Here is a 25025-nt window from a genome sequence, read left to right on the forward strand (position 1 = left end):
CAGAGCGACATTCCTCATCCAGGAGAGCCAGCAACAGTTATTAGAACTAAGATTTGCCATGGACCATTAGAAGCCACTAGAGATTGAAGATTGCAAGCTGATATCGGCCAGGTTCTTATTTTCCCACCCGAGATTTACTACAACTACCCTTCAACCTGACATTGCCCTGTGGTCTGGGTCAGCACGCCTGGGGCTATATTCATCAATCGTGTGAACGCACACATCTCATTCTAAACTGAAAGTATGAGATTTATCAACATACAAATTTGCGTGGAAATGTCCGTAGACTCACCCTGGAGCATGCATATGATCGTTTCCTTGTGTTAGAATGATGATTCTGCAAGAAAAAAAAAATCTAACCCCTATTATAGATACACCATCAGTGCGTAGTGAAAAACAATTGCGTGTGTAACTGAAATTTGACGTGTACATATAAATTGGCCTAATATTATAATTATTATTCACACTGTGGGATCAATATTGATTCTCACCACCATGAGTATTACAAACTAAATAGAAAACAATGTTGTTATCCTTTCTGTCGTGCATTGTGAATTACACAATAATGTAAGTAGAAACAGAAGTGCAGCTATTAACACGTAAACATTTTCACTATAGTCTCAGAATAATTGTAAACCACTTGAAAATGGCTGATCTCGCTCTTTTGGAAGACCTTGCTAATGCCGCTTTTCACTGACAGAGAGAGTGTGTTTATGGATCGTTATCACTTCTGTGCACAAAGCACACAAACACTTTTTGCAAGATACCGCTTTCACAAGGAAGTCCTATTGGAGTTGTGCGATATGTTGGGACCTAGGCTACACAGACCAACCCAGCGCACTCATCCCCTTCCTGCACATATACAAGTCCTGTCTGCTCTTGGCTTTTTGGCCACAAGACAGACTGGAGACATAAGTGACATTTCACAAGCCTCTTTTAGTACACTAATGCCAGTGGTTTTGGACTCCATCACTGCCCTTTGTACTTAGTACATTCAGTTTCCTTATATTGATGGACAGCAGATTAAAATAAAAAGGGATTTTCATTTAATTGCTGGGGTCCCCAATATTGCTGGTGCTATAGACTGCACCCAAAAAAACAATTAAAGCACAGAATTTATTATTTTGAATCCCTGGAACTCTAACACTGGACAGTTAAAACTAAGCTCCAAGGTAAATGCTTTGTGACCATGGTCTGAAATCCTCCATTTCCAAAAAGAGAAGACGCATAAGTTTTTTTATTTAATTTATTATTATTTTTTTTTTTTTTTTTTAGTATAACCAACAATGACGAAGAGGGTTTAAATCACCCAAAACTAATCCAATTATCAGGAAGTTAAAATACCATTCTTTTTTGTTATGAATTAATCTTGAAAGGATGTTTTATATGTACACAGTATTTTGTACATTTGCCTAGAAACCACTAGACATAAATAAGCATGGCAAAAATGATTAAATCTGCTAAACTAGGTGTGTCTTGTGAGATGTCACTGAGCTTCTGCTCCGCAGATTAGAGTCACTGTTCCATCCAGCAAGTCCTCCATGCTGACAGCGACGATCTCCGATCCGGACGCATTGTTCTGGGAATCTGCCAGGGCAACGTACACTTGTGATCTGCCAAGCTGAGCCTCTTCCAGGGCAATCAGCTCCTCGGACACCTCCGTCTGTTCAGATGCCTGGATAACCTTAAAAGCATGTACCAAAGGGAGTAAAGAATGAGTGCACATAGCCCTTTCAGTCACAGTATAGATACAGAACAAGCACCTTACAAATCTGTAAATGCAACTTCAATTAGTGATAATAATTAGTGCAGGGATGACACATTTATAGTCAAATATTCTTTCATTTTGAATTAACTGGAAAACAATAGTTTTTCAGTAAAAACAATTCTGAGTATTTTTTTTTTCTTTAAATGGCCTATCAAGAGGGGAGAAACAGTCCACTGTACAGCAGAATGCTGCTCATTTCAGATGTCATTTATGACTTGGTTTCCTTGGCATGATATCTGTTTGATAGTTGTTTATAAATTCTGTAATTTAAACAAATAGGAACATGAAAATTTGTGGTGTTTGTTCAAATACAGTCTTTAAATATACCCAGCACTAATATTAATAACCTTCTAAAAAAAACTGTATAATAAATGCTTGTTATATATTCCAAAAATATTTAGTTTTATACAAAACAAACTTCTTACACATATCAGTTAACAATGCCGAGTTAATCATTTCTGAAAGTAGACCAACTATTTCTTTCTAAGTTTTACAATTGTTTTTTTTTTTTCTCTTTCAGATATAAATGTGCTAATAACAATCTGAAAATCTGGCCTTGTATCACACAGTCAAGATAAATGAAGCCAGTCCATCACAAACAGGCCCCCCTGCTGTGTTGAGTAATACTTTTCTACGAGGCATTACCATCTGTGCTGCAATGGCTGGAGCCTGGACCAGTCCTGCCCCTGGGTGCTGGGTTTGGAAGTGCTGTTCCAGGGACTGCTGGGAGGGGAGGAGAAGGTCACAGTGGCCACACTGGAAGGCCTCCCCATCGTGGCTGAAATGCTCAGTGCTGACTTGGTTCTGCAGTGTGCCTGGATAATGGAAGGAGGCCGGAGAGGAGAGGCATTTCAACAGCTGGGCGAGTTCAGAACCTACAGGTCCAAACTCACTGCACAGCCAGGACCTGATTATTTACAGGTAGATTGCACTATGTAACACAATTTTTGTTCCTGGGTAGTAAGTGTTATTTCCTAATTGCTTATGCCTCAAAAGTATAGAAAATGGCTATTATTCCCCACAAACTTTGCTTTTGTGACCAGGACAGTGATATTTAAAAATATCACTATTTCCAATGGGAAAACAGGCAAACGTGTGTCTTTTCGTTCACATAAAGTCAGAAAAAAACAACATATGAATCAAAATTAACATGTATTTATACTAAAGTAATACAAAAATGACTACAAAAGATTTAGAAGTGAGTAGTTTTTTGAGATTTACGATTATACTGTAAATACAGTATAATCGTAAATCTCGAAAAACTGCTCACTTCTAAAAAAAAAAGCTGCTTTCCAGAGTCCTGAAGAACAGACGTTTTCTGAAATAAGGATCTGTCTCGGGCATTATGTTTGAAACTCTTACATTACGGAATAAACAGAAAAACCACATACGACACTTTAAAAGGTAACTGCTCCTAAATAAGGTTTATTTCCACAAGTTGATTTTTTATTGCTTATTTTCAAGCAATGATGTTCAAGAGTAAACAGTAAATATTGTGTTTTATTCACTTTTCCAGTAGTAGTATATGGTTTTTGCTGCTTTCCTGGAGCACAATCAGGAGCTGAACTTCCACGATTTGACCTGTTTTTTTTACATTCTCTACTCTATAACAATGCTGTGCTCCACACTGGTTTACAGTATTTATTTGTCCTTTTAAGGATGTTTCTACATCTTATAAAATGTTACCAGAATATAAAAATGCAAACAATTCCATTTTAGTTTTGCTTGGCTGAGCTAAAAACTGAGAGTCCGCACCCCCTGCTGCTGCAAGTAGCAGCAAGTGGACGGCTGGTTAGTTCAGAGCGAGCTTGTCCATCTCCAGCTAAATCTAGCACAGCTGATGTAGACAAACTGGTAAACCAACTGGACTAAACAGAGTGCCTGCCAGGGAATTTCATAGTAAAATAATAAAAGGTAAACAATAGATTATCCCTGAAAGCAAAATTTGGCAAAACAGGGTTATGTTTTATAAAGTATAGGTACACTTCTAAACCTAAAGTCTTGGGTACAGTTCAGTGTAAAATGTGAGGGTCCGATGATGTAAACATGTTATGCCTTCAACCCTGCTGCAGTTCTAATAAAACACACATCTCCTGCTGAACACGGATTATAAATCTGGCTCACCTGTGTGTTTGGTTGTGGTGTGCTTCTTCAGTAGCCCCAATGTAGTGAAGACCTCTTTACAGCTCTGGCACTCATAAAGCTCTGCATCTATAAAACAAACAGGTCCGATAAATGAAACTCAGAAAACATCAACCTTAAAGCCTTACCATAAGGTGTGTTCCCAACTCCCCTCAAAATATTACCACTTACTAGATAAACACTGAAAAGCATCATAGATTTCATATTCTTGACATGCCCCCTCACTTAAAGCACCAGAGCTAACAAAATAATTCCAGTAAATCGTATCTTATATGGATTACCATCACTTTGCAAATCTCACATTTTCATTCTCAAACTAGGTAACTGACTGCTAATTGTAGTAGTCCATGCTGCACGTCCCGTTCAAGGAACGTAGCTGACACACGTGACTTTATTCTGGGAATTTTTAGTTGGAAAAAAAAAAACATTGAGTAGTTTATTTTTTAAGGCAATGACTCTTTCTGTGTGTATTTTTAAAATTTTTCCCTAGATTATTATTATTATTTTATTTTTTTCAGTGGGCTTCCTGGACATTTATTTTCTTTTAAACTCCCAGGAGCTTCATGCAATGACTCGCATTTCAGTACCAATCGCTGCTTTCCCTATGAATGATGTGTTTTCAACGTTGACTTCTTTGCAATGTCCTTCATGCAACAAAGTTGGCCAGAAGTATAGCGTTGAAGAATCCATGAGGAGCGACAGATATATTATCTTCACTAACAAATCCACCTATACAATAATGTGTGCATTTTTCATAAAGGTGAGCTCTATGAAACTGGGTGCGCCACTCGGGAGCAGCTTCAATTCACTTTCATTGAGAATATACAGATTTACCAAGTACACTGCCAGAGAAAACAAAATAACACATTGCCACTTTCTGATACCTAATAACTTTCTGTGCTGTTGGTCACACGGTCTGTTTTGCAGCTAAACATTACAGTGAAATTTACCTTAAGCAGGGAAGAAATCTGGCACAAAGTCATATTTGAAATGTGTACTGTATACTGAATTATAAAAAGTAATGTATTACTTCACTACACTGAATAAGAAATAGGTCCCTACTGTATGGTGGAAAAGAGGGTCCTTAGTTCTTACCTGCATGATCTGCTTTCATGTGTCTTTTGAGAGATGTTATGTTGGGAAATGATTTGTCACAAGAGGAGCACGGGAAAGAAGCAAACTTTGAAGAGCGATGATTCTGCGCAGCAAATATATCAGGATGATGGGTGCGGTTGTGATACCACAGTCCTGAGAGTTGCTGTAAAAAGATACATCACACAGTTAAAAAGTAATCTAATAATGATGCACATCTTCCTGATGCAACTCTGCTTATGTTGTAATTATATATTATTCAAGTCCGTATTTAAGTGAGCCCCATAATTAATTATTAAACACTCTAGAGAAACTTTCAGTTATTAAAAACTCTAGACTTGTAGACATCTAAATTAATTTCCATATAAAAAACTGGGGTCAAACCTCTTGGAGCAAGCACAATAAAAACTGACCCTGGTAAAAACATCGGCACGGTGTGCCCAGGGGTTATACAAAACATACCCATACTGTCAGTGTGTTACTATTCTGTGCTGTTAAATTAACCCTACAATAGAGAATGTGATCACAATGGGTAAATGAAAATAAACCCCTTGGACTGAATCTGACCTGATATGCTTTGTTGCAGATTTCGCATTTGTAAGGCTTCCCTCCCACATGGGTGACCATGTGTCTCTCCAACACAGAAGAGGCGCTGAAGACTTTGGAGCAGGTCTCACAGGGGTAGTATTCCCGAGGATGGACCACCTGGATGTGCTTCTTGTGCTCATCCAGGGTGGGGAAACTCATACGGCACTTCTGGCAGTCATAGGGGTCCTCGATATCTGAGCACAAACAGACAACACACTCACAGTCATAGGGGTCCTCGATATCCGAGCACAAACAGGCGAAGTAACAGTAACTTAACTTTTTTTTTTTTTTTTTTAAAACAATGAAATGTCTGATAAAGCCTAAAAGCCCCAATCTAGTCCTGTTAGTGTGTAACCAGCTGGTGATCATACTTGATATTTTATTGTATAAGGGTTTATGGTGCTGCTAAATGGAAATCGTATTACTTTTGCCTTTTTTTTTTTTTTCAAAGCAGAGTGAAAGATGTGAAAAGTTGCCCTCAACTGGTGTATTCACAGCAACTTCAGAACTTCAGAAGCTCCACCGGCATGTAGATTTGCTGTCACCCGCTCCCAAAATAAAATTTACTTGAAGGTGTACAGTAATAAAGGATCTACTCTGGATTTGAATGCATTTCTAACCAAACCTAAAATCTTACCAATGAACTTTCAAAATGCTACACCATTGACAACAGCTTCATTTATTTATAAACCTATGTATGCTAAGAAACTAGAGCTGGATCTACAAGTCACTTGTTGCACAGCCAAGCGGACTGCATGTAGTGGCTAGTTGTAACAAATAATATTTGAAAAGCTGACAACAACACAAGAAATGGAAATTAGTAACACTGATTGCAAGAAGAAAAAGAACAAGTTCCTTGAGCTGACTGTTTACATACAACTCTCCAAGTATGCAACTTGCAGGGGGGGCTGCAGTACACATTTTAATATTCCATTGAACTGACCCCTGTCAGGCATTGACAGATAAACAGAAGGCATAAACCCCCAGCTGCTGAATTGCACACTCACTGTGGAAGGTGTGCAGATGGACGGACAAGCCGTTGGCTTGGCTGAACCCTTTCCCGCACTCCCTGCACACGTACGGCTTGTCTCCCGTATGCGTCCTCACGTGGCGGGTGAGCTCGATGGACTGGGCAAACACATTGTCACAGTACTGGCAGGCATACATCTTACCTAGGAGAAAACACACAAGGGCACAGAATGCACCAGAAAGAAAATTAAACCTTAAACACTATTAAACCTTGAACACTAGAACCAAAATGTGTTGGAAAGTTTTTAGTGTTATTGTATGTAGCAGATATATAAATGATTTGACAGGCAAGCCATTAGCCTCCCATTTATTCTTCTGCTAGGTTAGATGCTCTCTCTTGTCACAGAACGGTAACTTTGCAAATGTACTACACCATGTACTAGACTTTTAGAACTGGTGGCTTTATTTTCTGAAAAATTACTCGACTCTACCATTTGATTACCAAGACACAAAAACGAATCAAGTTAGAAATGATAAATAAAAATAATAATAGTAAATGCTTAGAATGGGGGCCTGTATTCCAACATATGCATTTCCGACCCCCTCATGGAAATGGAAGCACCTTCAGAGTGCTTTTTCTTGGTGTGGTAAGCAAGCGCCGCAGCCTGTGTGAACATCATGTCACAGTGCTTGCAGAAGAAGGGCCTCTCTCCAGTATGCAGTCTCTTGTGGTTCTTCAGGGTAGAGTTGGCAGCAAACTTTGCCCCACACTGATCACAGGAATAGGGCTTCTCATCAAAGTGGTCTGCGCGCTTGTGGTAAAGCATGCCTGCAGAACAAGGCAAGTCTACATGTAAATTGTTTTACTGTAACGAACTGGCATCTCGACCCACTGAACTGAATGGAAAGCCAAGGGCTGGACATGAACCACGAAACATATAGCTCTAAGACAAACACCTTACCATTCAACTAAAGAGCAAACTCTTCAGTCAAGGGGCAAGTATGGGTCTTATGCTACTGTCAGTGTTATTAATTCAGCTGCTAGGAGGAGATTCATTACAATATGTTCAACTAACGATTAAGTGTAATTTGTACCTGTGTTGCACACAACCTTTTAGCCTCGAGAAGGAAAACCTCCACACTCCAGCCAACTAATAGGTCATATTTTAAACAAACAGGGAACTTAGGACTTTTGGGATTCTTTATTTTTAGTTGTGTTACACAAAGGGTTTAGAATGGTGATAAATCACTCCTTTGAGTAAAAGTAATAAATAATAAAAAAAGACAATGTAATTTGAAGCTACATTTACTCTTTAAGGAAAAAAATGTAAAAGGTTTAAAGAACATCAAACTTGAGGCAAAACTTTGTGAATAGGCCCCAATGGGGCGTAGCACTGTGTTTAAAGTGTTACAGAACACCCTGCAGTGTTTCCAACAAATGCGTTACATTACTGTGTCCCTTTCATCCGTATCACAGCATTATATTTTTAAACACACATCAACGGTCATAATCACTTGGGGAATACATTTCCCAACATTTACTGGGGAGCATTCACCAGCTCTCCTGTTCCCACAATACACCACTCACTTCAATCAGAGCACCAGCATTGCTGCAGTGAACTGGATATACTGCTATGTTTAGAAAAAAAATAAAGTCTTCCTGGAGTAAAAGTTGAAAAACAAAGCAATTCCCTAGATGATTTACCTATGATGTGTGAATAAAAATATCAAAACAAAAATCAAGAGTATGTTGTACAAATACATATATTACTTTGATATGGCCAACACAAGATAGATCAACAAAGTAACATGAAACCTCAAAATTCTGATGAAGCTTTTTTAGAAGTTATGGCTGCAACTAAAAACTGTAGGTAAATGGACACCCCAATCTTGCATTTCACTCACTGTAAACAGGGCCAGATCATTAATAAGAATCTTCATTTCACTTTACCTGACTGATGTGCAAAGCTTTTGCCACAGATGTCGCAGGTCACGGCCCCCTGCTTCCTCTTCTTCCTGGGGGCGTCTCCGTGGGACTGCGAGGTGTGCAGCTGCAGGGCTCTCAAAGAGGACATGGTCTCCCCGCACTCCGGGCACTCCACCGGAGCCTGAGAGGCCAGGCGGCAGCGCTTCAGATGTACCTCCATCCTGCACTTGAACTCAAAGCTCTTGTCACACCACTTGCAGGTGAAGCCTTGCTTGCTGCTCCTCTTCTGCGTCTCCTCCTTCAGCTCGGAGGGGCTGCTCTCTTCATCCAGCATCACCTCCATCTCTGCGCCGCTTCGCTTCTTTAGCTTCCCTTTTGCATATTCTTCAGTTTCTGTTTCTTGTTAGAAAACAAATTAGAATATGGAACTGGGTAAAGCTACAGAAAATGGGAGTGATGCCTAATAAATTGTCACAGGTGCAACCTTACAACTGGCATTCTTCAACTGCTTTGGAATGGAAATGAAACAGAACTTGAAGATGACTGGTGCATCAAATTGTCTGTCTACAAGCTGACAAGATAAGGGATCAAATTATCAAATTGGGTACGGCCAAAAAAACACTATGGCATTATTTTCTTTTGTGGCAAAGAAAATCTCTCGATAAACTCTCCCACCAGCCTCTTACAGATAATGGCATGCAGAAGTAACTCATTGAGAAAGAACAGCACAGAGCATTAGCAATACATTGGAGCATGTTTTTAAAACACAGGAAATACTATTCATTTTATTAACTGTCAATTCAGGACATGTGTCATGGGTAATAAGAGCGATAAGAATATCTAATTAAAAACAAAACATATTTACAGCTACAGACAAGAGTAGTGGCACCCTACACTTAATATAAGAGAATTCCAGAAAACATGTTTAACAAAGACCAAAATCCACAAGTTCTGATGGTTTAACAAACAATCTTTATAAAAAAAACAAAAGCATTTTCGAATATTTGTTCATGACATATGTTTTCATAACCGTTGCAAATGTACATTAAAAATTTTTAATTAATATATATATAATATATATATATATATATATTATATCTATATAATAATATATATAATCTGTATATAATACATTATATATATATAATATATATATATTATATATATATATAATATATATATATATATATATATATATATATATAATTGATTGAAAATCATTACAAATTAATTAAGCTGCACCGTAAAATAAACAGTCAGAAAATGAGGTCATTATTTCCAAACTCTATTGAAGAACGTTTTGGCAACAGAGGAGATGATGGTCAAGACAAAAGAGTTGTATTGACGTTTAAGAAAAGCAACCTACAACAAAGGAAATGGCTGCAGAACAGTTTCAAGATGGAAAGCCAAGATCCACAATCCAAGCAATAATCAAGCAGTTCCACCGAACAAATTCAACTGAAACGCTTGAAAGAACTGAATCATAAGAACATAAGAAAGTTTACAAACGAGAGGAGGCCATTTGGCCCATCTTGCTCGTTTGGTTGTTAGTAGCTTATTGATCCCAAAATCTCATCAAGCAGCTCCTTGAAGGATCCCAGGGTGTCAGCTTCAACAACATTGCTTGAAAGAAATGGACAATATGGATACAGCAGGCAGAAGAATCATCAGAGCAGCTGAAAAAAAATCCAAGACTAACAGCCAAGGACTTAAAAGAAAGATTTAGAAGCACCAGGCATAATAGTGCATCAAAGCACTGTACAAAGGCACCTGAACACAGAAGACCTGTGTGCGCAGACCTCAATGCAAACCACTTTTAAAGAAAATTAATGAATCAAACCGCCTAAAATTTGCCAATAAAGGTAAACAGGAATTCTCTGGTTCACTGATACTAAAATATAACCTTCCCCCAAAATGGACCACTATGTTTGGAGAAAAAAAAAAGGAAAATCAAATGAAAAAAAACAACTTTGTGCCTACAGTTAAACATGGAGGTGGTTCGATCATGATATAGGGGTGTTTTAGCAGTTCAGGGACTGGAGACATTGATGTGATTGAAGATCGAATGAATGCAGCCATGTATCAAAACATTCTACAAAGTACAATGACACCATCTGCTCGTGGGCTGATAATTGTTTTGCATCGTGCTTCACGACGCAGCCAGGTGTGTGTTAAGAATTCTCTTATTGCCCGCTCTGTCGGGGGTTATTTCTTATATACATTCCATCCAGGGGTTCTGTAATAAGAAATGTCTCAGGACTGAAATTTATTTGCTTTTAATATAGCAGCCCATTTGTTATTTTTCAAAGCAGTGTATAAAACTCCCTTTCCTTGTCACTATGGGCAACAAAAACTGAAGTATTTTTGGAAACTGTTTGTGTTAGGCACTTTCAATAGAAATAGAATCATGAAATGTGAGAAATGAACCCTAATAGAAAGTCCTATTGCACAATTTTGTTTACATCAAAACTGTGCAATATGCCTTTTTGTGCATGGGGCAAGATGTTATTAAAGGTTCTGTCCATGTAATGTGTTTTGTATATTAAACACAGCAAATGGCCAACAGGTTTTTCGGTTGGTTAAAATTAACCTTTTTTTTGTTTAAAGGTAATGTGCTCCTAATGCACAGGTTTTCATATGTGCATTATGCTTAAGCTGTATTGGTCCAGAAAGACCAAGAACCAGCTCAGTACAGGCACAATTATTATTATTATTATTATTATTATTATTATTATTATTATTATTATTATTATTATTATTATTAGGGTTCATTTCTCACATTTCATGATTCTATTTCTATTGAAAGTGCCTAACACAAACAGTTTCCAAAAATACTTCAGTTTTTGTTGCCCATAGTGACAAGGAAAGGGAGTTTTATACACTGCTTTGAAAAGAAATGTGTTTCATGCACGGGAATTGTACAGCTTAATTTACAATCAACAAGACACACACTGTTGCTTGTACAGTAAGTATTAGACCTTTTCCTTGCCTGAACAGCCTTCCATAGACTCTTATACAAGCTGCACATGATTGCCAGCTTTTCAAAAACATTTTTATTGCTTCTGTAATGTGCATTCTATTTCAATGACACTGATAACTCACAGTAGACAAGCGGCAGTACAGCAGACTCACTATGTGATTAGTTTGATTCAATGCTAATCAGATTATGATTGACAGTCCATAGATACCTGATGCAATGCTTTGTTTTTGTGCCCAGCTGTGAATCAGCTGCATGACGAAGGTGCTCACTACAGTAACAGCTTCCTTTACTGCCTGCCAACCTTCTGTACTCAACACCAAGAAAAAGCCAGCAAGCTAAATGAATTCACAAATACCACACAATTCCTATTAGGAATGGAGATCTCACACTAATTTTCTTGTTGGCAAACAAAACCAACTTCCAAAAAAAAATCTAATTTGCATGCGCCGTCTTCTCATCATTAAGTTTTGCACTCTGCTGAGAGATCAGTGGGCGGGCACTGCATGTCTTAAAACGCACTCGATTGGCTATTGCTAGGTAACACTTTGCTTCTCTTAACTAACAGGATGCCGTCCAAACTGACAGAGGGTATTCAGTTGCAGTGGCTACATCCTTACCCCATATCCCATCCTTAGCCCAGAAAATGGTAATATTTTGGTTTTTCTCCACAGTAACTTGAAATAAAAAAGCAGCATTATTTTGCTGAGCCTGTGTGAGCTGGAGTGAACTCTACCTCCAGTTAGGTAGTGCCTGATAGAACTGAGGTAACAGTGTTTTGTATTCGTTTTAAAACTATAAATTAAAGTTTTTTTCTTGTTTTCTTGTTGACTTGAGTGTCTTTCCTTCAATAGCCATTTAAAAAACGCATTACAAAAAATATGACATTATACCGCATTACGACGATAACCGTGGTATATTTTTTGACAGTTACCATACCATCAAAATTTGATACCGTGACATCCCTAGTCCCCGCCCCTTCAAGGGCTTCTTTCCTGTCATTAGCCAGCAAGCTGCTTCTGCTGTGACATGCTTTCAGCCAGTAACTTGCTTTGGCCGAGAAAACAGTTCTGAGGTGAAAGGACCAAAACAGATTACCGGAGAGTAAGGCCTGGGTTCTTTAACCCAATGTAGTACCAGATATTATGTTTTAAAATGAAAATACCGGTTTGCTATAACATGCGTTTCTTTCACATCTGAGACCTATATAGTCAATACAAGTGCAAAACATGTAAGATACCTGAGATTATTGTGTCAGATACAATCACCTTAACAGGATTAGAATCTGTACGGTCTTCACGTACTGTAACGCAGACATCACACATCACACTATGCATGGGTATGGATAACAGTGCAAACCTTCTAAATCTATCTCCTTATTCTTATTAGCATTTTTCCACATTATCACTGGTATTCCTGAATATATTTGTATTCTTCACTTTAACTGACAATATGCACATTTCTCTGGAAGATTAAAGAAAACCACCAATGTATCTTTATACATTTTCCTCCAGACAGAAGACTTCTCAAAAAGAAATATAAATGTTTCTGCATTTATTTCTGCACACCTGTCAGACTCGGGGCTAACAAACAACAAGCCTGATGTTAGAGGAAGAGCACCTTTTTATCCCAAACAGTCATTCTCTTGACTTCAGTCTCCTACCTGCTCGCTCCAACTCTTCAACCAGTGGCATGAGACTGGGAAAGGACTCTCTGATGATGCACAGCAGCTTGCAAAACGGAAGAGCAGAAATTGATTTTTCTTCAAGTATTTTACTTAAAAGACTAGTTACTGACTCCTTTGGACCTTCTTTCTTGCAACAGTTTCTTATAATCTATGAAACAAAACAATATTGCATTGATTTTTTTTTTTTTTAAATACATGATAATACAAGTTATAAGCAACATTTGGGAATATAATTATTTATAAATAACCATCTGCATATGCCCTTTAAGGTACATCATTAAGACATTATAACATGAATGACCCTGTTCAATAACGTACTGTAACAAATGTGAACCACAGCTAGCCTTTATCATTGCAACCAATTACAAACCAGAAAGCATGCATAATCAAGCAGGTAACCCTGGCTAGATTGTAGAACCTCAAGGATTTTCAGGATGATGAGCAGATCTAAAAGATATGACATGGATGCAAAGGTCTTTATTACCTCAATGGCTTCCCCCGTTGGACACTCCACACCCTGTGCTACACAGGCTAATAACACGCCAAGGTCATCAATCGCCTCTGTGACCAACTCCTTATGTCTGAATAAAATATCCAATGCTCTGCTTTCCTTGTCAAAGACTAGAAAAAGAAAAAAATAAATACAGATTTCACATTCAGAGTGTTCAGTTTGTCTGCCCAATTTGCATCTACAGGGAATTCAATTATTCTATCTGTATTGTACTTCCATCTGGTGGGCATGCATTAAACGTTTTACCCTACCGAGACCACTTGCTTACTAAACATTGGCAACATATCTTAAGAAACAAGACATCCTGCAGTATTGGCCTATTTTTTATCCATTTACGAGCAATGCATGATGACTGGGTGGGATATTTTTTCTTCACTGAACACCAAAAGAATGTTTCTGCAATGGTGACTCCCAGGACTGGTACATGTATTACAGAACACCCTGTAGTGTTTGACAACAGACAAGTGTTTCTTGTCATGATGTATCCAGATAATTCTTCCTCCTGCAACAATGCTGACGATCTGATTGAGCTACAGCTATTGGGGGACATAAATCTAGCAAGGTTGTTGACTAAGGAGGGAGCATGATCTGGCACACTATCAGATCAATCCTCTTTCTAGGGCAGTGACAAGTATATCACAGGTTATTGAAAAGATAACGTAAGTAGGTTCTGTTACACATTACAAGGTGTTCTTTAGCCAGTTTTGTGGGCAAGGTAGAATTGACAGGCAGTGACTTACTTTAATGTCATTTTTAGCTTTACAAGAAAGGGATGGAACAAGTTCTGAAATGTACATGAAACATTTTGAAATGTAACTAAAAACGGTTTTACACCCCTTAAAGTGTTACTGAACACCTTGCAGAGTTTGCAAGAAACGCACTACGTTACCTTAGATATATCCAATGTTGACCGTATTGCAGTGCTATATTTAATCACACATTACGAGTCATAAATCAAGAAGGGAGCGTGAACTGGATACATTTCCATGATAGGAAGAAAAAAAATCTCTCAATATGGACAACACAGGATACAGAAAAGGTAAACTAATGGATTTCTTGTAAACACTGCAGGGGATTCTGGAACACTTAAATGTACCTATTCTGTACAGAAATGTTTAAGAAAGACTTCCTTTTGAAACCACACCTGATTGGATGAGCTTATCCGCGTCCGGGTCCCTCCTAATCTCCTCTATCAGTAAAGCTAGAAGTGGAACCTCTCTCTGTGCTCTGAGCAGCATCCTCCACACTGACAGGGTCTGTATGCTGCGCTCCTCCAGAACCACAGAGATCATCCGGCCAAAGCTGCCAGGGTCCTTATCCTCCTCCAGCATCTTCTTCACAAACTAATACAACACAGGGACAAGGGAATACGTGGGAATCCCTTCTGTATACGTTATCTTAGTTCAAAGAGTAAGTCATTCAAATTAGCCAGTGTTTTTTTTTTTTTTTTTTTTTTTTTTTTTTACCATTTTAAGGTGTTTGCAATCATTCCGAGTAGTTCTGGGCTCCTCTGATACTGAGGTCTTGCTTTACTTGGCTTTGAGCTTGTCTGAAGAATCCAAACTGCCAGGCACTGAACAGTCATTCATTCAAATCATGCGACACCATGCCCTTTCACCTCTACCAGCCCCACCTACTCTCTGTCTATATACATATGGAGTAGGTGAGGCTTGCAAAGTTTAAAAGATCACATGATTTGAATGGGATGAGGAAGCTTTTTTTAGGATTCTCCAGACAAGCTCATGTAAAACACGGAGCTCCTCCACGTCTGTTTGTGTTGTAATTGTTCGTGTTAAATCATTGTTTTCTTTTGTATACAATGCTAGGTGGAAGAGTTTTAGGCCCCCTTTTCCAGGGGGCAAAGTTAAGAGTTGAAACATGTTTCCCTTTTTCATTAGCACAGCTGCAACAATGTAACAATATACTTTGCTTCTTAAACAAGAGGAATACAATGAACAAGACTATTCTCTTACAACAACACACATATTAATATGATTTTCCTGTAACGCTGGTCCTACAGTCACTGTCGTTTCTTCTCCACCCTATACACTTTTATTTCTAATTCTACTTTATAGACACAAATCTTAAGAGTAGATGACAGGATAGGTTGAGGAGAGGAATAAAAGCAGCACACCTCTCTTTCCTCTGTAGGGATATCTCCAGCTGCTGCTAGGCTGTCAGTGAGAGGATGGGGCTCACTCAGTATCTCACAGAGGCTTTCATGGTATTTCCTCAAGAGCTCTGCTCCATATTCCTCTAGGCTCTTCTCTTCTGTGGGTTAAGCATTATTTAAAATGTCTGAAATACCTGCGACTGCACATTCTTCAGAGAGGTGCATCATTTATATATTACAGCACACAGATCATGATTGCTTTACAAAAGTAGGTCAGAGACAAACAACCCCTGCCACAGATAAACACAAAATCAGAATCGGAATGATGAAAAAGCAAATCACCATGCTCTACATCCACTGTTGCACACACAGACAGACCAAAAGATGCCTCCATGTACCCCAGAGATGGAAATAAGACTCCTATTGCATTGCAGTTTCACCCATTCCAGATTGACTAACCACAGTGCATAGTCAACAAGCTCAGGTGTGTCTTATTAAACTCATAGTAGAACCAGAAATGGATCAAACTGCTATGCAATGGGTCTTATTTCTATCCCTGAACCCCCAGATTATGATACTCAATAACAAAGGAATATCCCAGCCAAGTTTCATCCCAATTGATGTGAAAATGTGGGTGTGACACACGGACAGATAGACTATACCCGACATACAGATAGATGTAGGATGAACATACATATCGATGGCTTGTCTACTGAAGCAAACCCAGCTGTTCTGACAAGTCTTTGGAGAGGATTACAGCTGCTGATATGCAAACCCATACCCCTTATGCAGTTAAAAAACCCTCCCTATAGTTATTTTGCAGCCTTACTGAATTTTACGTAAAAAAATAAAATTAAAATAAAAAGGCTTCATCAACCATTTAATATCCCGTTCAAATCTATTAAAGTTTTAAACTACACTGACCAACCAAACATGTAAATATTAGTTGGAGTCACTGGAAAAAGTTATGATTTTAAAAATAAATATTAGCAATAAGAAATAATCCAGAAATGTATCTTGGTGGCAGAGGTCAGTAATTTGCAACTTTAAAAGTGAAAAATATACCAAAAACATACGTCTTTAATTTAATAAAAGCAATTGGTTTGACTGAATAAAATATATAGGTATGAATAACATCGTTATACATTCGGAAAGAAATACAGCACTGGGAAATTTACATTTTATACAAGAATTACCCAGTTATGGATATTCTGTTTGCTGCATAGCCTATTTGATAAAAAAAAAAAAAAAAACATCACAAATGATTACTGTTATAAATTGCATTTTTGTTTTGTTTAAATGCACATTTTATTTCCTGCCAATAGGTGGTAGTGTAGATTCATTTTGACTGCATACCAGTACACACCAGTAGCAGGTTACAGGCTACATTTTACACACTCAGTTGGATTAAATTTCTTATGCAGTATTTTTGCTGGCAATAACAAAATACAACTAGCTTGTATTAGAAAATGATGACACTGTTAAAGTGATAACCTTCTTTCTGGTAAATGTTGATCAGCATCATTTTTAAGAAACAATATTACGAATGCCATTCTGCTCATACATACGTTTCCCATAGTAAAAGCATAGTAAAGTGTAATAAGGCACAGTAAAAGCATAGGAAAGCATTGTAAAACCTAGAAAAGGTATGGTAAGGTATATAAATAAATAAGTACAACCCTATGAAAAGCAAGCAAAAAACTTAAAAATGACTATGCGAATATGCTGTGGTAAACCTCTATAGGGTGTAGACAAGGAGGTGTGTACTGCAAGAGAATGAGAGTCCTAGCAAATAAAGAGATCTGATACAAGTAAACTCCAATATGACAAAGATTTAAAGGTAAAAATGTCCTGTAGCCTGATTCTAATCTGCTTGGTAAAAGCAGCACCTCTGTGTGTTCTTAAGAATCGCATGAGTCATGATAATGATGACAATAAGGAGGACACGGTCTAAATTGTTTGCTGCCCATGTTGCCAAAAGACAGCAAAACACAGTATGAAACCACAGCTTCAATTTTGAGCAAGTGATTCAAAACTTCAATCAAATCAAAAAGGGTAAGAAATGCTAGATTCTGCTGTGGATCTGGAAATGTGGAAACATCCAGTATTTAGAGTTAATGCTCCTCCTAACTTGTCTCTTATCCATCTCCACATCCCCAGGACGTTCACACAGGAGAATCACTCATTATTTATGTTTGTGTGGTAACTAAAGAATGTAATCCTAAAAACAGTTCACAAATATTATTTAAAAACAGCAACAATGCATCACATACCTGTTCCCCTGCACTATGCCCACTCTGCATCAAGTAAAGCAATGCATCACATACCTGTTCCCCCGCTCTGTGCCCACTCTGCTTCACGTAAAGCAATGCATCACATACCTGTTCCCCCACGCTGTGCCCACTCTGCATGAAGTAAAGCAATGCATCACATACCTGTTCCCCCACGCTGTGCCCACTCTGCTTCAAGTCTCTCCAATAGCAGCTGCAGGTTGGGGAAGGCCTCTTTAACTGCGTGGAGCAGTTTCAACAGGCTGATCTGATCTACACTCTTCTCTGTCGTCACCTTGTTTAAAAGATTTGCAATGGCTTCCTTGGGGGACACTCCTTTACAGCATTCAAGAACAGTCTAAAGAAATAAATTAAATAAAAACAGATTTTCCTGTGGGTTTGAGGATTCAGAAATGGTGCTTTCAAACTTTAAACACTCAACTGACATGTAGCCACTGGGGACCCCTGAACTAAAAGTCTTTGGCATAATTCCTCTGGAACCCTCTAACTCTTCTAGGGTTAGCAATGTACCTGCTATGCATGATTGCGTAAAGCCAATGCACTGGCCAATTAGTATAAAGCACTCAGGGAATAGCTTTCATATACTTCCAGGTAGCTAGATCTGTGTCCAGATTAAAAGTTACATTGCTGGTAAATGGAAATCTTAGCTCAAGCAACAAGCAGCAGTATTTTGTAAATTTAGAAAAACAAGGCATCCCTGGGGCATAATGCAAGAGGGAACCCATCTCTGATCAAATACCATGCAAAAATGATACGAGATCTGAAAAATACATGATCTGAGGTTAAACGAGGTGTCAGTGAACAGTTTAATGGACAACTGGACATAAACGTTTATTTTATTTTTTAATCTGTTTACATTTTTTTTAATAAGAAGATATGATAATGTGAATGGTTTGTTTCCGTGGGGTATACCTATGATCAGCGCCCCAGGTAAGGTTTTAGGTCATCGAGTACAATTTAGTATGGGAGTAAACGTATTTTTGGTGAGTTAATCTTAAGTCTTGAGTACTGTCAATAAATACTGTACACATGGCTTTCGATTTTTTTGCAGCCATTCAGTCCTGCCTTAATAATATTAATGGTATCACAGTTTGGGAAGCTGCTGCTCTCGATGAAGTTATCTACTGCGTTCACTGAGTCTCCCCCCACTAGTGCTGGGCTGGTACAGTTTGTATATTTGTTTTCTATAAGTCTTCCTTTCTTAGTCTCTTGTGCGCTCCTTTTCCAAGTCGACAGACATGCTCCATCATTTAAATAAATAAATAAATACATTCCTGATTTTTTTTATATTTATATATATATATATATATATATACATATAAAACTGAAGAGTTGCTCAGTCCAACCACCTTAGTGTCACTGAAGCCTCTGCAGTGTCTACAAAAACATGACTTCGCTGTATTCCATGTTGTCCACATCAGTTTTTTTTTTTTTTTTTTTTTTTAAACATATTCAATAGTTTTTAAATGTGTTACTCACAGATCATAGGTACATAAACAAGAGAATTACTTTTTATCACTTTTACCCTTACCATTCAACTAGTTATTTATTTATTTATGTATATAGGAAATTATACTAATGAACTAAAGAGCATGTTTCAGATTCAGGACTGTGTCTCAAACTATTGTTTCTAGATTTTCTGAAAATTCCAGAATCACAGGAATCCACCACCCCTAAATAGGGCTGACTTGTCTGTATTATTAGCATGTTTAGAAACTTCAGAGAAACAACGTTCCAAAAATATGTACACGTTGACATTTCTCCAGTACCTCCTTCTCCAGTTCTGTTAGAAATCCTTCCGTTGCCGTTTCCATGCACTCAGTGATGGGGCTCAGCTCAGTCACACTGTCCCCCAGCTCATCGACATGAGCAAGAAGCAAGTCAAAGAACGCTCTGTCCTCTGGAGCAGCACCTGCTGAGCACACACACACACAAACTCAGCACTTCTGCTGCTCTGAACACATGGACAGCCCTGGCCCATCACCACTTGCCCCACATAGCCCAATGTAAATATTTACTGTACAGCATTGTGTCACACATTTAAAGATGGATGCAATAAATAACTTTATCGAACCAATTCATGTGAACTGCAATTACTGCTTGGAACAAATTTGAGTGAGTGGTTTCATAGAAAGCTAAGGCAACAAGAATGTCAGTCACATTCATCTACTTCTAAGCAGGTACCATTCTAAATCAGAGCAACATCCAGCTTTCAGCGATCAGTAATAAGAAACAGAAGTATGCTCAAGTACTGTATGTCCTTGTGCTAAAGTATAGTCAAGCTGTACCTTAGCTGAATTATTGTGGTAATTGAATGTAAAATAAATACTTGTAATTGGTCTGATATTTAATATATAAGTATGTTTAAATAATTGGTTTTACAAAATCAAGAGCAGGGGAAGAAAATAAAACAGTGTTCTGTTGAGTTCACCTAATAAATGATCTTATGTCCTCAATGAGCCACTCTAAGCTCCATTTCTAGTGTCCAGTTTGCAAAACTGTTCTGTTCACATTTTAATTAGGTCACTCCCCTAAATTCAACACACAGCACTGGCAATAGCATGTTTTGTTAAACCAAACTGAAACACAGTTTGCCCCCTATTAAGGGTTTTAAAGTAACTATGCGCCTATCTTAGCCTTGTTGTAAAAAGCAGAAACTGTGTCATCAACATAATTCCAATCTCCTACCTAAGCTGTCTTCTCTTAGACTTCTAGTCTGAAGCACATTGTTTAGCTCTGGGTAGGACTCTCTTAAGAGGTCTAGTACTGATAACAGGGTATCCACAGGGAGACTCTTCTCATCAGTGACTTTGTTGAGTAACCGGTCAAAAACGTTTGGAACACCTTGATCTTCTTTACAGCAATCTAAAATAATCTGTAGAGGAAAATAAAATGTAAAAAGCAGTGAGAGGGAGACATTGCAAAAGATCAGCTGATTCTTACAATTCATGCAATAGTCTTAGTGGATTAAGCATTGCGTACTGTTTAAAAAAAACTGTTGAAAGACTTACACTTTTGTTGTAACAAATTTTAACTAGAAAACCATCACTGGTTGCATAATCTAAGGGGTACCTCCAATAATATTCAAATGTTTGCAAATTTGAAGCAAGATGGGAATGTGAATATTAACCAATACACCCACAGGTTAAAAACAATGTAGCGGTGAAAAGGTGTATGTCAACTGGACACCACCTGCAATGGAACTTTATTGACAGAATTACAGAATGCATCTTGTACAGACAATTTATTTAACACTGTCTGCTGGATCATACCAAAGAATTTCCTTAACACAGACAATTTGAAAATCGGAATCTGTAATTATTTACTAAAACATACAAGCTCCTGCCAGAGATGTTTGTTCATTCAGCAACTATTGTTCTTACCTGTTTCTCTGAGCTTGAAAGTGACTCGCTGGTCTCAACTAAATGAACGAGTGGCTGTGCATCTTTAATCGCTTCAGCAATTCGACTCTTGCTCTGCACCAAAACCTCTACATCATCTTCAGACCCGTCTGTGAAAATAACCAACACAAGCCTTCTTTATACAACATGTTCAGAAATATGGAGGGATTCTTTAAGAGGAAGGCACAGAAAGACCTGTTCATTGAAGATATTCTTTCTGGCAGCACAAACACTCTCCCTTACAATTTCCATTTATTCCACTTTCTGTTAAGCTAAAGAGTGAAGATTGTATCTTAGAAAATACATTATCTGTCAGTATCACAGACTTTTACCAGCATTAATTTTGGAATGCCTTGCCTATGGTAACATTAGGTACTCCAACATTCGTGCTTATGAGGGTCTGTGAAACCAGCTGTGTGATATACAAGTCCTCCTGCCTAAAATACCAGATAGGCAAAACTGAAATTAGTACTGAATTAATAAATTAAAGTGATTGTAGCAAACAAAATAGATCTATTAATTTTCCCCGTCATGTACATAAACTCACTATATAGTGTGCAGTTCTGAAAAAAACACATGTTTTAAAAATCTGTTTGCAGACACTGCTTTTAGATTGTCTTGCACCTCCCGGGTCATTTCACCTGGAAAGCCAAACTGTCTCCACCCCTTCAGGTACTTCTTTCCTGCCAGTAACCAACCAGCTGCTTCCCCTATAGACTGACATTCTTTCTTCTTATGCTTTGACCCAGAAGACACTGCTGGGGTGAAATGACAGAAGGTGTACTTGGAAGACAAGGCAAGAAAGCCAAGGACTGACTTTCACCTGGTGTAGTACCGGGTGTCCTTTGTTAAAATGAAAGTACACGTTTGTTATCGCATGTACACTTCTTTCAAAAACTGCACACTTGAAACCTGTGTATTGAAAAAAGAGCACGAGGAGGAAAATCTGCAAAACACTTTTGTTAGCAACTTTAACAAATGTGTTCAGAAATCCATTGTTCTTACTGAGTGCATTGCTTGCATTGCGCTTATTAAAATATGCATTGATTAATTTCAAAGTCAAATTATCCCGAAGAGCTGCAGCTAAAACCAGTTCAATGAAAAACAATAGTGATACCAGATAATGCTAATCGACATCTCTTCCGAGGTGGAGAATTTTCATGGCTGCCTCCTGAAGGGTCCTGAATGCCACTCTCCTCAGTCAGATCGTCTTTAACTTCTGCAGAGAATATAGGCTTTGTAGACCGTTCCAGATCCCCGATTTCACTCAGCTGCTGATGAACTTCTTCCAAAAGGGGTGCGTCTTCCTGCGCTTCTTTTAAGTTCAAAGTGGTGGAGAGCTCAGGGGCATCTTTCTTGGACTCATGTGTGGTTACTGCAGCAGGTACCAAAGCCTGGTTGTCCCTGGTATGATCTGGTGCAGGTTCTGTGCAGCTAGCATCTCTGCTGGACTCTGCTTGTTCACATGTGGATCTTTTTAATAGACTGTTTAGGATATTCTTGCAGCTCACCGCCACATCGAACATCTGCAGGCTGTCTGCGATGGAGATGACTTTGGTAAAGTTGTGCTTGCCAGGGGGCAGCTTGCCTGTGTAGATCATCTCTAGCAGGTTAGCAAACTCATCTGAGGTGGCAACAGAAGGATCTATGGAAATCGTCTCCGAGTTCTCAAGTAGTGATTTGAAGAGTAAGCTGGAGGCAGCCAGGACTAGCTTGTGGGCTCTGTAGGGGGTGACTCCTAGGAGAATGGTGCAGTCACAGAACTGGCCTTCCTTCCTTAAAGTGTAAAGCTGCTGCATCAGCTGCCTGCTGTAGTTGGGAAGCTCCATGAGTTCCTATAAGAAAAAAAATACAATTTAGTACAAAGACATGAAACAATAGCAACAGTGAAAAGGAGGCTAGGAGTGAATGAAAGGTGAAAACTGGTGCAGTTGTCATGTTCACAGATGGACCGAAGGACATGATCAGTACAAATGTTTCAGAACAAAAGAATAACATTAGCTGGTTTTTACTACACTGCACTGGAGTATGTATCCTGTGGGGTCCATTGTTTTTAAGTGCAAAATGGTTCTTCACTTATGTAAACACCTGCTGTTTACTTTTCTATTATAAAAATCATCAAAGATTAATCTTAAATGTCACATATAGGCAGACAACTTCAATATCCCCCATATTCAGATAGCATCAGTAGCAAGTTTCATCATAATTGGATAAGTGGTTCTCTAAATATAAATATGTAAGTGTGACAAACAACCAGTCGAACTATCAGACAGGCAACTCCCATACCCACCCACCCAGATTATGATCCCCCAAATAACGTTCATTATAACAGACAGATAGACAGACTGTACATGCAGATCCTGAAAATGTGTAGCGAGGCACTTCCACAGTACGTACTCCCGAATCCACAATGTATACCCAGCGGTGAGGGATAACAAGCACATCTGTTGATGTCAAATTATTTTCCTATTTTAAAAAAAAATCTTTACTCGCAATATCATCTCTCACAAGAATGTCATGAATGTAATTCCAATCTAATTTTCATGAAATAACAGTTGGAAATCGGAATTCACGACACACTCTCTAGCCTATATGGCAATACAATGCGACCATCAGTGAAGTAAAACATTCCTGTTTTTTAAAATGAAAATGTAAAATCAAGTAATGTGGAGGGAAAGTTGATCTCAATATTATTGCCCTGTGTTATGAAGGTCCATTTTGATTATGAATAAACACTGCTGTGACTTAACTATTGGCCATATGTTACCTCAACATTAATCGTGACAATTTCTTCATGAACGGTCATTTTTATGTATAAAAAAATACAAACGTCTTTTCTTCTTGTGAATATGTAACAGCAAGTTGGAAGTGTTGTGTTTAAACCTGGGTGACTAATACAATGTATAGACTATACATACACCGGTAATTGCTATTGTTGGACTACACTGTTCTCTAGGAAAATAATAAAACGAAATGCAAATATTGTTGTCAAAAGCATAACGCATATTTCAATAATCATATGCGCTATGATTCCGACCGCAATGGAAAAACAGAAAGATGTTGTATTTTGCACTGCACAAATCTAAACTACACAAACACCAGCTCAAAGAACTACTGCTTTGACAAATTAATATCGGTTATTTTACCTGACTCTGATTCAAATACTCCAGCGCTTTATTTAAATTGAGTACACGAACAAAATTAAACAGGAACAATAAAGATATTTTTCAAAATGCAACTTAAGCAAACGCAACAAATCCGCCATCTTAAACCCCGCGACACACGACCACCCTCTGTCACGTGACACGGGAGCCTCAGAGACATGACGGGCAATGGAACTGCCCTCGTCACATGATGAGGGAGCGAGCAGTGTTGCTGCAGTACTTGGGTGTTTTGGGTGATTACTTGCTCGAGACATGTTGTGATACTGCTTTGAATGAAGACTTTTCTGTGTGAAGCTTGACTGAAGTTGTCAGCCGTTGAACGCGTTTCTACAGCACTAGTACTCCACATTAACAATCATTGCTGATGGGAAAACTGAACTGTAAATCATTGAGCC

At 38.3% G+C, this 25025-nt stretch overlaps 1 protein-coding gene across 5 annotated transcripts; it reads right to left on the reverse strand.

The window, feature by feature from the left end:
* Positions 1-1278: 1278 nt before the first annotated feature.
* LOC121328908 (zinc finger and BTB domain-containing protein 40-like) lies at positions 1279-24744 on the reverse strand. Of its 5 annotated transcripts, none has more exons than XM_041274049.1 (18): positions 24613-24744; positions 22584-23301; positions 21449-21576; positions 20754-20940; positions 19835-19977; positions 18210-18402; positions 15796-15932; positions 14806-15004; positions 13635-13771; positions 13127-13298; positions 8511-8885; positions 7182-7388; positions 6598-6762; positions 5570-5784; positions 5006-5168; positions 3893-3979; positions 2414-2583; positions 1279-1684 (listed from the first exon to the last, which is right to left on the reverse strand). In XM_041274049.1, exons 2-18 carry the CDS (start codon positions 23293-23295, stop codon positions 1487-1489), a joined length of 3588 nt encoding a protein of 1195 aa, XP_041129983.1. In that variant the 5' UTR covers positions 23296-23301; positions 24613-24744; the 3' UTR covers positions 1279-1486. The 5 variants fall into 5 exon arrangements, with proteins under 5 accessions (XP_041129983.1, XP_041129986.1, XP_041129985.1 ...); XM_041274052.1 differs by having other exon boundaries at positions 8511-8879; positions 13127-13193; positions 19835-19980; XM_041274051.1 differs by having other exon boundaries at positions 13127-13193; positions 19835-19980.
* Positions 24745-25025: the final 281 nt, after the last annotated feature.

The sequence above is a fragment of the Polyodon spathula genome, chromosome 16 (genome assembly GCF_017654505.1).
Source record: "Polyodon spathula isolate WHYD16114869_AA chromosome 16, ASM1765450v1, whole genome shotgun sequence".
NCBI lineage: Eukaryota > Metazoa > Chordata > Actinopteri > Acipenseriformes > Polyodontidae > Polyodon > Polyodon spathula.

What these genes read in the sequence shown, in the direction of transcription:
- LOC121328908 (XM_041274048.1), bottom strand. Translation starts at nt 23,295, where the DNA reads ATGGAGCTTCCCAACTACAGCAGGCAGCTGATGCAGCAGCTTTACACT. An exon ending in TCTGCAACAAAGCATATCAG is followed by an intron (nt 5,169 to 5,569) that starts GTCAGATTCAGT and finishes ATCTTTTTACAG; the next exon opens with CAACTCTCAGGACTGTGGTA. An exon ending in CAGCCATTGCAGCACAGATG is followed by an intron (nt 1,685 to 2,413) that starts GTAATGCCTCGT and finishes CATGCTTTTAAG; the next exon opens with GTTATCCAGGCATCTGAACA.